At 49.0% G+C, this 14,220-nt stretch overlaps 1 protein-coding gene across 22 annotated transcripts in view; it reads right to left on the bottom strand.

Moving 5' to 3' along the window:
• The window catches only part of RBFOX1 (RNA binding fox-1 homolog 1), a 1,969,097-nt gene that overhangs the window by 1,794,454 nt on the left and 160,423 nt on the right, over window positions 1-14,220 (bottom strand). For all 22 annotated transcript variants that reach the window (XR_011494338.1, XR_011494337.1, XM_070484972.1 and 19 more), the window contains exon 2: window positions 2,680-2,718. Coding sequence is in view for 20 of the 22 variants with exons in the window: in XM_070484972.1 (XP_070341073.1) it covers window positions 2,680-2,718 (39 nt within the window). In the remaining 2 variants the exon portion in view is untranslated. The remainder of the gene's footprint in view (window positions 1-2,679; window positions 2,719-14,220) is intronic.

A 14,220-nucleotide genomic window follows, 5' to 3' on the forward strand; every position in this document is an offset into this window, starting at 1 on the left:
GCTTGAGAAATATGCCACTGCCAAGGAGATTTATGCATTTTAAAAGGTCAGAGAATTACTGCCATTGAAACCTGGGCACGGAGCAGGTGTAACTAGGGCCCAGCTCCCCTTCCTGCTTTATCACGCTCAGGAGAGGGGTCCTGGGGGCAGGGCAGGCCCCGGGAAGTTACTTTCCAGCAGAGTTTTAACGGCTTGGTGCCTGGGGAGCCAGGGACTCCCCAGGGTGGGACCCCCCACCCCTCACACCACCTTCATCACCCTCTTCTCTCTCTCACCTGAGAAGCACCCCTTTTCCAGCTTCCTGGGTGGCCAGCAACACTAGGGACCCAGACCCCCCTGTCCAGTTTTGTGGAACATCCCTCTAGGGAGAAAGAAGGACAAACAATGCCACACGACAGATTTGGACGTCACCCAAAGTACTGAGAAGGCAGAATGCGACGCTGGTTAAAAACAATAATCACGTTGACCGTAGACACCAGATCATCTGTTTTGCAAATGTGCTGGTTCCTAAACTACTAGGAAGGAAGAAAAACGGAATGCCATTACCCCCAAGAAGAATTCCCATTTTCTCACAACTGACTTAGAACTTTCTAGCATCTCAAGATGCTCTGGGGGCTATGTGGGTCCAGAAAAGCCAGAATGGTAATGAGGTTTTAAAAAAAAAATCAAGCACCACACTGGTATGGAAAATGTGGATGCCTGGGGGAGTCTGGAGAAGTCACAGCAAGAAGACGTGCGGAGATGCACAGACCTGGACTCAAATCCCAGCTCTGACACTTACAAGCTGTGTGACGAGGGCAGGTTGCCTCACCTCTCTGAGCTTCAGCACCGTCCCGCCCATGGTAGAGAAAGGGGGGATGATAAGACGTAGATGCTGTGGAGAATGAGGCTAATACAACTGTTATCGTGTGGCTCACAGCCGATACCCAACAAATTGTTATCATTATCTTGGCTCCGAACCCCAGCACACACTGGAGAGACCTCGCTGAGTCTCAGTTTCCTCTTGTTGAAAGGAGGGAACTGTTGGGGAGTTCCTCAAAAAGTTAAACACAGAATTACTATAAGATCCCACGATGCCACTCCGAAGGGTGTACCTTCGGGAGAACTGAAAACAGGTGTCCAAATTCTTGCACACTCATGTGCACAGCAGCTCTGTCCACAACAGGCAAATGGCAGAAACGACTCAAGTGTCCACCAACAGATGGATGGATGAACAAATGCGGCCCATCTGTATGATGGAATATTATGGAGCCATAAAAGGAACAAAGTTCTGACACACACTACAATGCAGATGAACCTCATAAACACCACGCTGAGTGAAAGAAACCAGACACAAAAGGCCACATATTGTTTGATTCCATTTCTAGGAAATTCCAGAAAAGGGAAATCTACAGAGACAGAAAGCAGAGGAGTGGTTGCCAGAGGCTGGGGGGCGGGGGGAATGAGGAGGGACTGCTAAAAGGGTCTCCTTTTGGGGTCATAAAAATGTTTTGGACCTGCATAGATGTGGCGGTTGCACAACGTTGTGGATGGACCAAATGCTGCTAAATTGTTTCCTTAAAATGGTTAATTTTGTGTTATGTGAATTTAACCTCAATAAATTATTTTTAAGAAGCGCAGCTACTCAAATGCTTCAACTCACAACTGGCAGCCAACAGCAGGCGACTGGGGAGGGGCGCTCCCACGGACAGTGCCGCCGCAGGAGGAGAAGGGGCAGTGGGAGCACAGATCACCACTCAAAGGACAGGGACCCTGACGCTTCCTTTGTCACCAAAACCACCTCCAGTCCATTCAAGGGCCAGCCACGCACCCCTCCAACCTCATCACACGGGAAATTTACACATGTAATAAAAAGCTGCTGTCTTGACACTAATCTCAGAAAAAAAAAAAAATCTCACATTTGTATTAATTTTCCTACCCGGGTTTTAATTGAAGAGAGGATACAGCAACACGAGGGAAATAAAACCTTACTTCATCTATCCGAGGGCCATGTGGCTTCATTAGAAATTACATTAGTTCCTCATTAAGCAACAATAATAATGTAGAGTTGGAATCAATAAAAAAAAAAAACTGCATGGCCCCAAGGTATAGATCCGTTTGGTTCAATTATACTCTTACATGGCCAAGCTCTGGTGGCTTCAATGCTAATAAAAACGTGGTGTGATGCTGGAAAATTGGCTCCCTCCATTCACCGTCAAAGCTGAATGATGAGAAGGAGGCAAAGGAAATGATTCCCATCCTCACGACCACGCTCATCCTTCCTAATAAGAAGCCATCTAACCACCCACACACCCACCCACCCCTGGCAAAACCAACCTCATTTCTACAGCTCACACATTAAAGCTACCCAAGCAGGTTGCATCTCATCAGCCTTCCCCAGATCCATTCATAGTGACTGTTCTATATGAGGGTTGAATTGTGCTGTGGTTGATTAGAGATGTCTGCCTTGGGCACAGCATTGTACCTGGTGGTAAGCATACGCCAGTGATGCCCAGGAGCTCCTCCATTAAGGGAGGCGACATTAAGAAAACTATAGGCTATCAGCACTGGCTATGCCCACCCCCTCCTTAGCCATGCCCCCTATGTGGCTGGGGTGATTTTGCACAGGAGACTCTCCTACCTCCTTCATTTCCACTATACTTAACAAAAATCCTAAATTAGGACAAAATGAGTACTTACCTGACCCTCGACCAGGCTGTACGCCAGGGACAGGAGATCCTGCATAGAACAAAGACAAAGACAAGAAATGGTGAGTTTTGCATTGAAACCATTACTTTTACTCTCTTTTTCTCCTAGACAAAATAACTACGTTCCTTGGAAAGAAATATTTGACTCACTCACTCCAAAAATGGTCATTGAGTATGTAAGGCCCCAGGGGCTGTGGTAAGCTTTGCGTTTTTAACAATATACAAGATGGTAAGTCCCTGCTTACCATAGCAAATAAGGAAGAACATAGCAAATAAGGAAGGTAACAAATAAATAATAAATGAAGATAATATCAGATAGTGATAAGCCCATTGGTGATAACAAAACGAGTTATGGGTGGAGAATGATGGATATACATTGAGGGTCAGGGAGAGTTGAAAGCTGAATGACAAGAAGGAGCCAGACATATCTGGAGTGAGTATTTTCAACGTAGGAATAGGCCTTGGGCAGGTTCAAAGGCCCTGGGGCAGGCACAAGCAGACGAGGGCCAGCAGAAAGGCCAGAGTAGCTGGTGGCAGTCAGCATCAGGACAGCAGGCAGGGACCAGACTACATTTGGCCTTGAAGGCCGACATACAGACTTGGGATGTTTTTCTAAGCAAGTTGGGAAGCCACAGGAAGATCTTCAGCACATGTTCACAGAACCAAAAGTCATACCATAGTCAGCTCAATAGCCCCAAATAGGGGCGCAGGGATTTATTCCTTCCTGAAAGCACCTCAGGCCCCAAGCTAGGATTTCCAGTGGGCATCCACAGAGACCCTCGCTGACCCAGAAAGACCTCACGCTACGAGGATTCTCAGATCTCAGGCCCCTGGGAGCTGAGGTGTCCCCTCCTGTCCACAGGGACCTAGACACGGCCAAGCATCCCAGCTGCTCAGCCCTCAGCTCCTCCCCTCACGAAAGGGAGCCCCCGTGGGGTGGACCGACCGACACCTTAAAGACAAAGAGATGGATGCTGCCCAAGGTCTCTGCCCAGCAGACCTGACCATCGGGAAAGGCAACATTCGACCCTCACCTCCCACCCGCACCCCTTGCTGAGTCTCATCCTACTTCACAGGTGGGCGTGGGGATGAAAGGAGAGACGGCGGGCCCGGGTCAGCACAGAGCCGCGCAGAGGCCTGAGTGTGAAGAGCTGGTATTAGCCTGTATATTATCACCGTCGGTCAAGCCCACAGATTAACCACGGACACGGGCTGGGACCAGCCAGCACAGACCATCATGTAAAGAGAAATCGCCGGGGGTGTGACTCTAAGCTGGAGCCACAATTTGGAAGCAGGTCCTCATGGAGAAAATGCTGGATTAACTCCCGAAGGAGGAGCTGCTTCTCCTCCAAAGACCTCACCCCAGGCTCTTCTCCGGGCCCGGGAACGGATCCACATCTCGCCCCTCTCTTCCTTGCTCCCTCATCCCCTTTACAAACTACAACAGCTCTGTTCTCTTTGCTTCTTTCCATCCGCCCTCCAGAACTGGGCTCAACACGAGAGATACACTAGGGAGCCCAAATGGACCAGACCCCTGATGGCACTGACCGTCTGAGGGAGGAACAGATGGGAATCAGGGAATCGTAAAATACAGGCAAGGCTGCAGCTCTGAAGCCGAGGGTGAGCTCTGGGCTTCTCTCTTTTACTCCCTGATGCCCTCGATGCCCCAGCCAGCTTTACAGCTCAACCACGGCCCGCTCCCCCTTCTCGCCCTGCCCGGAGGCCTCCACTCCCTTCTTAAAGCTCTGTCTGTCCCCTTTCTGACTTCTATTCCCAAAGCGCTTCCCCCTTTAGCATCCTTTCTCTGCGCCTATTCCAGGAACGCCAGCATCCTCTACGAATCCGCCCCGCGTGCCTCCTACTCGCCTGCCCTTGGGACCATTTACTGTGCCACCCAGACCACAATTCCCACCTCCTGTAGGAGGCGTGCGTGTCCAGTCCTGACTGCCCTCCTGAGCTCCCGACCCCACAGAATGGACTGTCCTCTCGCACTCTCCATGTGGGCGGGCCACGGACGTTTCCACTCCACACGGCCCAAGCCAAGCTCTCCCCTTCGCACCAGCTGCGCCTTCTTCCTCTCCCGGCTCCCAGAAGGGCATTCCGCTGCTCCCAGCCCATGAGCCTGAGTCCTGGGCGCCTCCTCTTGCTCATCCCCATGTTCAGTCCCTGGTGGTCCGCTGCAGCTGGGTCTCTCGCGCTGCTCTCTCTCCTTCCGGTCTGGTTATTGCAGAATAATTACATAATAATAGACTCTTCAAAGGCTTCTGGACGCGTCTCTTTGTGTGGCTGAAAACAATTTGGCTGAAAGCAAGAGGATGGACGGGCAGGACAATTTGGTTCAAAATGAAATATTCCACAGCCGTTGTTTTCCCGGGTGTTGGTCATCTCAGCGTGCCATGAAGTGGTTTTAAAGAATTTTTATGCATCTTTAACCACTTGGAGCCATTTACTCCCCCACATTAGGAGTTTCATTTTGCTTTGTTTGCTTAAGAAATAAAAACCTAGCATTGCCAAGCTCGACTGTAAGGAATGGCAGACACAGGGCAATGAAAAGAAAGAGTCTCCTATAAAAATCTTGTTTATAGCATTCATCCGGCTCAGCTTCAGAGAACAGACCCTTGAAATGCAACAGATGCTCTTTACGACAACGTGCTGCCCTGTGGAAACCCATCTTGCAGTGTGTGTGATCCTCGAAAGGTAGGGTCTCAACTGAATTTATGTAAATCCCAATCAATATTATTTTCCTCACCCCTCTTTTCTGAATTATAAATGAAGAAAGTTCCAACTATTTGCCAAGCTCATCCCTGAAAAAATAATCACCATACGAGTTTGACAGGTATTCCTCTAGCCTTTTTCGTAAACGTGTACAAACATACCTGCCTATATAACATACATACACGCCAAGATACTCTAAAAAAATGGATCAGAGCTATAGATATTGATCTGCAACACTTGCTTTTTATAAACTTATCAATAGAGGGTGACTATCTTTTCCAGATCATTCATGTCGCATTGGGTTTCTCGATTTCGGCACTGTTGGAAATTTGGACTGGATAACTCCTTGTTGAGAGGGGGCCATCTTATGCATTGTAGGATGTTTAGCAGCATCCTTGGCCCCTACCCACCAGAGGACAGTACCATATCCTCCCTCCAAATTGTGACAAGCAAAAATGTCTCCAGACAAGGGTCCCCCCAGGGAACCACTAGCTGAGAACCCCTCATGTGGAGCCATCATTTCTTCTTTTAACAGCTGCGTAGAATTCCATACAAAAGATGCACCACAATTTATTTAACTATTCCCCTAGTCATCGACACTCAAAATCTATTTTAAATGCGTCAGAGGGACTGAATGGTTAAAAAAGAAAAATCACAATGTATAAAGAGTCATTTTACTTTATCCTTCTCGTAAAATTTGAATTACCATGTATCTGTTTTTTTAAAAACAGACAGGTGCTCTGTGGACGTTAGGTGGCTCTCTGGGTTTCTTTTATGTTTGTTTGTACGACTTGGGTGTCGACAGAATTCTACCTGTGTCAGGAGGAAACAGGAGATCTTTATTGCCGTGACAGTGTGGGGAGGTGACACTCTCATATGCCACTGGTGGGGCAGCATTCAGTGCATGCTTTCTGGCGGGCAATCAGGCAAAACAGATCAAGAGCCGTCACCCTATGTAACCTGGATCTCTCGTTCAGTAAAACCCAGCTACGGTCTGTCCCTTCCCTTCTCTTCAGGCTGGATGAACTCAGCGAAGCTAGATGGCTCTCCAAGATAAATGCCTGGCCCTTCTCAGAAAGACAATTAATGAGCTCAGAGACTGCTTAAACCGAGATGAAATGTGAGATTAACAGACGCAGGGCCATCCATCCGCCCTGCCAACGGGCTCTCTGCTCCTCGCCACGCCATTTCATCAGACCCCGCCGAGGAAACCCCCTAAAAGAAGCCTGGCTATCGGGTCTATTTTTGAGATAATTACAAGGCTCGCGCTCAGATCCACTTAAAGGCAGAAATATGGGACAGAGAAGGATTAAGGCGAACTCTACCCCTTTCTGCTCTGCTCAAAATGTCCCAACAGGCTTAAAAGGGAAGAGAAAAACCGCGTGAAACTTTCATCAGAGCCTGGTCGGCTGCCGCAGGAGCTGAGGGGCCCGAAGTTCTAATTCTGACAGCGCCCGGTACAATAATGAGGGGCCTTCCCTCCCTGCAGGCCCACTGGTCTCCTGGCTCTGGGAACACGAGTGCCTTAAGGAGAAGGAAGGAGTGGAGAGGGAGGGAGGAGGGGCAGACAACAGCGCAGAGCAGAATCATCATCATGTCTCTAATTGCACTTCGCACTTAGCGACCCATCACACTCAAAGCTCAAACGTTGCTTCTCTACAAGCCACTCTTTTTTTTTTTTTTTTTTTTTGAGGAAGATTAGCCCTGAGCTACTGCCAACCCTCGTCTTTTTGCTGGGGAAGACTGGCCCTGAGCTAACATCGGTGCCCATCTTCCTCTACTTTCTTTGTGGGACGCCTACCACAGCATGGCATGCCAAGAGGTGCCATGTCTGCACCCGAACCGGCGAACCCCGGACCACCAAAGCAGAACATGCGCACTTAACTGCTGCGCCACCGGGCCAGCCCCATATGCACGACTCTTAAAGATGGAGCCATCCTCGGCTCAAACCACCTCGCAAACAGAAAGACCGTGGTGCGGTTAAGCCACCTCCAGGCTGACTTTCTCTTTTCCTCTCCAGCCTTCAAGCTCCTGGAAAGCCCACCAAGAATGCAAAACCACGGGAGTCCCTCGGAAACGCCCCCACTCGCCTGCAGCTTCTCCCTCTCCCCGGTAGAGAAAAGATGAGAAACAGGGTATTTCTGCACACACACCTTTCCTTGCTATCTGTTTCGTCAGCAGAATTTCCACCTTGACATCTCAGCCTGTCCCGTCACCCCCCCCCTCCATCCCGACGACAAGTACAGTAACGTTGGGAGATCAAGCAGTGATATTCATAATAGCTGCTGCATGATGCCCAGGCAGGTGACACACTTTGCTCCTGCCATGGGATTAGAACTTGGAATAATCTTTATGCTTTTCCTTTGTGCCCTTCCTTATGTAAGACTTTGCATCAGTCAGAGGCCTCCTCCTTGCCTTAGGGAGGATTAGGATAACTCTAGCAGGAGTGAAGAGAGAAAGAAACGGTGTTCAGCCTTTTTGCTATCCAGAGAAAGCTGCCAAACCAACGCCGATAGGCCATCCTCGCCCTTGGAGAGAAGATCGCGGCACCCAGGATGAGAAGCCCGGCCGACGGTGCACATCACCATGTGGAAAGAGCCTTCCACCAGCAGCAGCAGCTGCCCAAAGACTGTGGATGGTCCAGGAGGGTTCCTACTGGTCCCCTGAGCCTTTGCAGGGCCCCAACGGAACTTCTCCACGTGCCCCCCCCCAACCTTTTCAAAGGAACTTACAGGCCCCCTAAGAGACAGAAGGGGTCGTAATGGTGTAGAGGAGACAGTGGTGAATTCCACACCATTACACAGGAATTTAAACATTTAATTCTTGGGACCCCATGGCTGAGCGGTTAAGTTTGCATGATCCGCTTTGGAGGCCTGGGGTTTGCCAGTTAGGGTCCTGGGTGCAGACCTACACACCAGTCATTAAGCCATGCTATGGCGGCGTCCCACATAGAAGAACTAGAATGACTTACAACTATGTACATAGTTGTATATCCTAGGGCTTTGGGGAGAAAAAAAAGAGGAAGATTGGCAACAGATGTTAGCTCAGGGCCAATCTTCCTCACCAAAAAAAAAAAAAAAAAAAAGCATACCAGGTACCCAGTAGTCCATGAGCTGGGATTCATACCTGCTTTGTCTGATTCTGATTCCAAGACCTCTCTAGTCCACTGATTCACTCATATAAATGGGAGATGGCACTTGGAATCGTACGGAAGGACACACACTTGCCCTCAGGTGGCTTCCAAGCAACGCAGAGAGGCAAAACTCAAATATTGAAGCAGAAGTGAGACAGCTAAGAGAGATGCAAGGACCGGAACACTCCAGATGAGGGAAGGAAGCAGGTCGGCTAGGTTTCCCAAAAGCAGACGCCCAGGTGGAGTTCGGGAAGCAAAAGGTTTGCCAGGGAGTCACCCTTGAGCAGGGAGCTGAATAGTGTCCCCCAAAAGATAGATTTAAAACCCCCTAGAATTTGTGAATGGGGTCTTATTTGGGAAACGAGTCTTTGCAGGTGTCATCGAGGTAAGATGAGGTCACACTGGACCAGGGAGGGCCTGAAAAGCAAAGACTGTGTCCTTAGAAGAGAAAAGGAAGGGAGACTTGAGACATGACAGACACAGACGGAGGAGGCCACGTGAGGACAGAGGCAGAGACTGCAGTGACGTGGCCCTGAGCCAGGGAGCACCAGGAGCCACCAGCAGCTGGAAGGGGCAGGAAGGACCCTCCCCCGGAGCCTTAGGAGGGACCACGGCCCTCCCACACCTTGATTCTGCCTCCAGAACTGTGAGAGGATGAATGACTGTCGTTTTAAGGCACTACGTTCATGATCATTTTTTATAGCAGCCACAGGACATTGATCCAAGCTGTGAAAGGAAAAGGGAGGAAGCAAGACTGGGCAGGGGGAGCCGTCAGACATGGATGCGGACCTAACAGCTCCTGGCAGCTCACAGGGGACTCCAGAGCCAGGGCTGCCCATTAGAGGAATCCCACATCACGCAGAAACGGCCAGGACCCGGGACCACAGCCTTATAGTCACTGGCTGGGGCCGACCTGACAAAAGCACGGCAGCTCAAGAGCTGAGGTAGGCCTGAGGCATTAACAGCTGGAGGCTGTCATCCGCCCACACCGTTCACAGCTGGGCCACGAGTCCTTTCTGGAAGGAGAGTTCTGTGTCTGCCACAGCACGGACACAGGAAGAAGGGGATCAAGGTTTTACCTGACTCTTAAATCCCAAAGTGTGCAACCTTACAAATAAGAAAACCCCCAATCTAGAAGGAACATTACCTGCCCTGTCACCTGGCTCCTCATTCGTCCCTTCATTCGCTCCACCACTATGTCCTGGGGCCTGGTGTGTCCCTGCACTGTGCTCCAGGAACTGGTGACCCAGGGTGAGCCTGCAGCAGCTCCCGCCCCCTGCGGCTTGCATTCTAGTCAGGGGACAGAACAGGCGGCAAGGTGCTATGGGGTGAGGGGATGCTGGAGGGACAGCGGGCACGGTGTCAAAGCGGCCGTGGGATCCAGGGTAAGTTGGGAGCCTGGAGTTTCTCCAAGTGCAATGGGAAGTCACTGGACACGATATGGAGAACCGTTCAGACAGAGCAAGAGCAGAAAAGGCTTAGTCAGGAGGCTCCTGCGTTCCTGCAAAAGGTGACGGAAGCATGAACTAAGGTGGTGGCGGAGGGGATGGAGAAGAGGAGACAGACTCGAGAAGTATTTTGGAGATAGAATCAAGAGGACGTGCTGGGGGGTGTGTGTGTGTGTTGGAGGTCGGGAGACCAGAAGAATATCATGACCTCTCATTTCCTGGCTTGCATTTCTGGTGGACGGCGATGCTGATTATTGATCTGGGGATGACGTGGGGGGAAAGGAAGCTTTGGGGGAGAGTAAGAAAGTGTTCAATGGAATGCGACATTTGAGATGTCCTTGCAACACCCCTTTAGAGTGGTCAAGAAAGTGGCTGGACATGTCAGTATGGGATTCAGGTGAGAAGTCTGAATGACGTATGAATTTAGGGATCTGGAAGACCTTACGAGTTGGTCTAGCAAGGTGCTGTTTCTTTCTCTATGTCAAAATCTCCTTGGGACCCCACATGGCCCCATCACACTGCATGGGGGTGTGATGGAGCCTTGGAATGCACGTGAATAGGTAAGCTGTATCTGCTATGCAGGTGGCACAGGGAGCAGCTGGTCAGAGATGTGGATGGGCCCTTAACACAGGGGACAAGGGTCCTACCTGAAGACCCAGGGTCACATCTGCCCTAGACTCCAATGCACATCCACATGTGGCCTCTGAGTACTGGGACACAACAGAGCATACGATATTACTGCCTAACACATGGGGACCCATCATCGGGAAAAGATGACGTTGATCAGGGTCACTCTGAGAAAGTCATCAAGATGCCAGGGCATGGTCAGCACCACACCCTGTCCTGGCTCTTCAGAAGCACAAGATATGGGATACGCCACATGGGCAAAGAGCAGTTCAGGGTGTGGAAGCATCTTGGTGCAAGGGAAAGAGCCTGGGATATCAAAAGCCAGGCCGTCCTGGCTTCTACCACAAGAATATGAGATCCATTAGCATAGGGATTATATCTGCCTTGTTCTCCATTAGATTCCCAGACCTGGTCATTCCTGGTACCCATCAGGAGCTTGATAAGAATCAGCAGGAGGGATGGATGGATGGAGGAATAGATGGTTGCATAGAGAGAGAGAAGGAGGGAAGGAGGGAGGGAGGGATGGATGGGTGCATGGGTGCATGGATGGGTGGGTGGATGGGTGGATGGGTGGGTGGATGGATAGGTGGATGGACGGATGGATGGACGGATGGATGGATCGATGGATGGATGGATGGATGGATGGATGGATGGATGGACGGACGGACGGACGGACGGATGGGTGGGTGGGTGGATGGATGGGTGGATGGATAGGTGGATGGACGGGTGGACGGATGGATGGATGAATGGATGGATGCACAGATGGATGGATGCATGGATGATGGATGGATGCATGGATGATGGATGGATGCATGGATGGATGGATGCACGGATGGATGGATGGATGGATGGATGGGTGGGTGGATGAAAAATGTGGTTGAGTGGATGAATTGGTAAATGGGTGGGTGAGTAGATGAATGGATAGGTCTAAATTCTATCATTTCCAGTTGTTAGGAATAAAGATAGCTAAAATTTAAAAGTCCTTAAAACCATGTGTCAATTTGTAGCAACTTGAAAGCACCTCCTTCAAGAAGCAATAGAGGATCATAGTTTAAAATGTGAGTCATACTGCCTCCTACGGCCCCTCAAGGCTATGAAGGCTTGCTCACATCTCCCGATCTCTTTGAGACTCCGTTTTCACCTGTGTGAGGCAGAATAATAACTGTACCTGTTTCATTTGTCGCTAATAGAATTAAATGAGATAATCCATGTAAATTGCTTAGGACAATGCATGGCAAATAACAAGTGTGCAATAAATTATATATCCCCCGTCCTCCTCTCCTTTCCTCTCTCCTCCTGCCACCGGACATCACCTCTCACTGTGCCATGCTGCCCTCCCGACCACACGACCCATCGCAGGCCCCGATGGCCTCTCACCCTCTCCCTTATGCCTGTGGGCTCTGAGAAATCATCAGTGTAAGAGAAAACAACTACACACAGCTCACGGCGGGCTGATGGCACTGAAGCCTTCATAATCCAACTCTGAGAAAGAGCATCTAGTACTTAATTTTTAAAATATAATATATATTTAATGCAATATTAATATTTAACTCACTTAATGCAATATTTAATTTGATATCTAATGCAAATAAAAATAGTAAACAGATTTATTAATGATTTACACAAGTGCCCGCCTATTCCGTTTTTAAAGCATTTTTCTGCCTAGAAGACAATTTTCTACACACACACGCCCCCAGCCCAGAAAGCAAATACAGGAGGGTTTCAAGCTAGTTCTTGAAAGTGGGTCAGAGTTGTCGTCTCGTGAATGGGCTTGGCCAAGAAGCAGCAGCCATGATTTCATTTATTCATAGAGTTAATGAGGGCACATTATGTGCTGGGCCCCGGGCTCAGATCCGGTGGGAAGTAAGATAAAGTTCTGTGACAATGAAAACAAGGACTAGAAAGGGAATCCACACAGAGAGTAAAGCTGAGCACCAGCAGGACACCTAACCCAGACTTGGGGACGGGGGTGTGTGGTCAGGGAAGGCTTCCTGGAGGAAGCAATATCTGAACTGAGATCACTTGGAGAAGGAAAGGAAGAGTGTTCCCAGCAGAGGGAAGAGTCGACTCAAAGGCTGCTAGGGACTGAATGTTTGTATGCCCCCAAAGTTCATATGTGGAAGCCCCAATCCCCAGTTGTGTCAGAGAAAAGAGAAGTTCAGAACGGCTGGAGAATAGAAGTGGGGGGTGGCTTGAAGTGAGGCTGGGCCTCATAAGCCCCGAGAAGGGGTTTGAGTGTTATCCTGAGGGTGATGAGATTTATGCACTGGAGTGACCAGGGCTGCGCTTTACAAGGAACACTGGCTGGAAGACAGCTCCACAGCTGATACCTATTAAAGAGAGAGAAGAGAGGTGTCGATGGAAATGGAAAGAAAGTGGACAGATTCAAGAAGTATTTAAGATGCTAATTTGACAGGTCTTGGTGACTTGGTGTGGCAGGTGAGAAGGAGGAACAAAGCAAAGACGATATGCAGGTTTTTAACATGAACAATTGGGTGGGTGCAGTAAACAAGTGACAGGCCTCAAGGAAAGAGTTAGTGAGGGCAAGAAGGAAGACATTATTGGAAGAGGAAGACAAAGGAGTTCCTTGTCATGTGGTGTAAGAAAGCTTGACAACACTGCCAGCTGCAGTAATGTGGACACTGGAAATGTACTGAATGAACTCAGTGATGCATCCAAGGAGATTTCCAGATGGAGTGTTGAACATGCCACCTGGGTTCTTCCAGCCACCTATAATAAACTGAGCAAGAACAGAGGTCAACTAAGGAATAAATGACACCATTTGGGGGTAAAATTTGGAGTAAATATAAAGGACCCAGGACACTCTTTCCAGCCAGCAAAGGGCACTCAAAGTAAGAAAGGGCACAGATCAATTCCGGATTATCAGAACACGATGCCTGTCTCAGAGGAAAGATGAAGCCAGTAGTGTGACTGAAAATCCATTTGTTAAAATCTCAGAAATATTTAAGGTGGTACCTCGAGTATAGAAGGATTTATCTCGAAGAGATTTGTGTGTGTAGCTTTGGTCTAAAAATAGATGAGTTGACACACAAGAAATCCACAAAGTTCTTCAAGTAATTGTACCAGCTTGAACTAAAAGGAACCAAGACAGTACTAATGAAAAGAGTCCTTTGGATCCTCAGACTTCTACGGACAGAAAGCAAGTTGAGAAATCTATTCAACTGCAAAGATGGGCTATTTTCTATGGGGCAAGGGGGAGGGTAACAAAGATTAGAACCAAGATCTCAGAGGATGGAGCTAAAAGCCACAGAAATCATTCCCAAGAATTGTTTTGAACTCAAATCAAGAAATGGGCATCATATATCACGCTGAATTTCAGAATTGCAATGGGCTACTGACTGCTCTGATTTCCCCTTTTTGAATAGGAATGCCCATTACAGTTATCCTATGCCTGTCTCATCATTGCATGTTGGCGGGGAGTGGAGGGGGGTGCAGAGAACTTGTCTCTTTGGTTCACAAGTCTTCAGTTCTAGAGAAATGATGTCCAAGGAACCAAACTCAAGCATCCTCATCCACATCTGGACCTTAAATAAGGTTTATGAGATCCTTGGCCTCAAGCCAAGCCTGATATTGTAGTGGAAGGTATTTT

This window comes from Equus asinus, chromosome 14 (assembly GCF_041296235.1).
Source record: "Equus asinus isolate D_3611 breed Donkey chromosome 14, EquAss-T2T_v2, whole genome shotgun sequence".
In the NCBI taxonomy this organism is placed as follows: domain Eukaryota; kingdom Metazoa; phylum Chordata; class Mammalia; order Perissodactyla; family Equidae; genus Equus; species Equus asinus.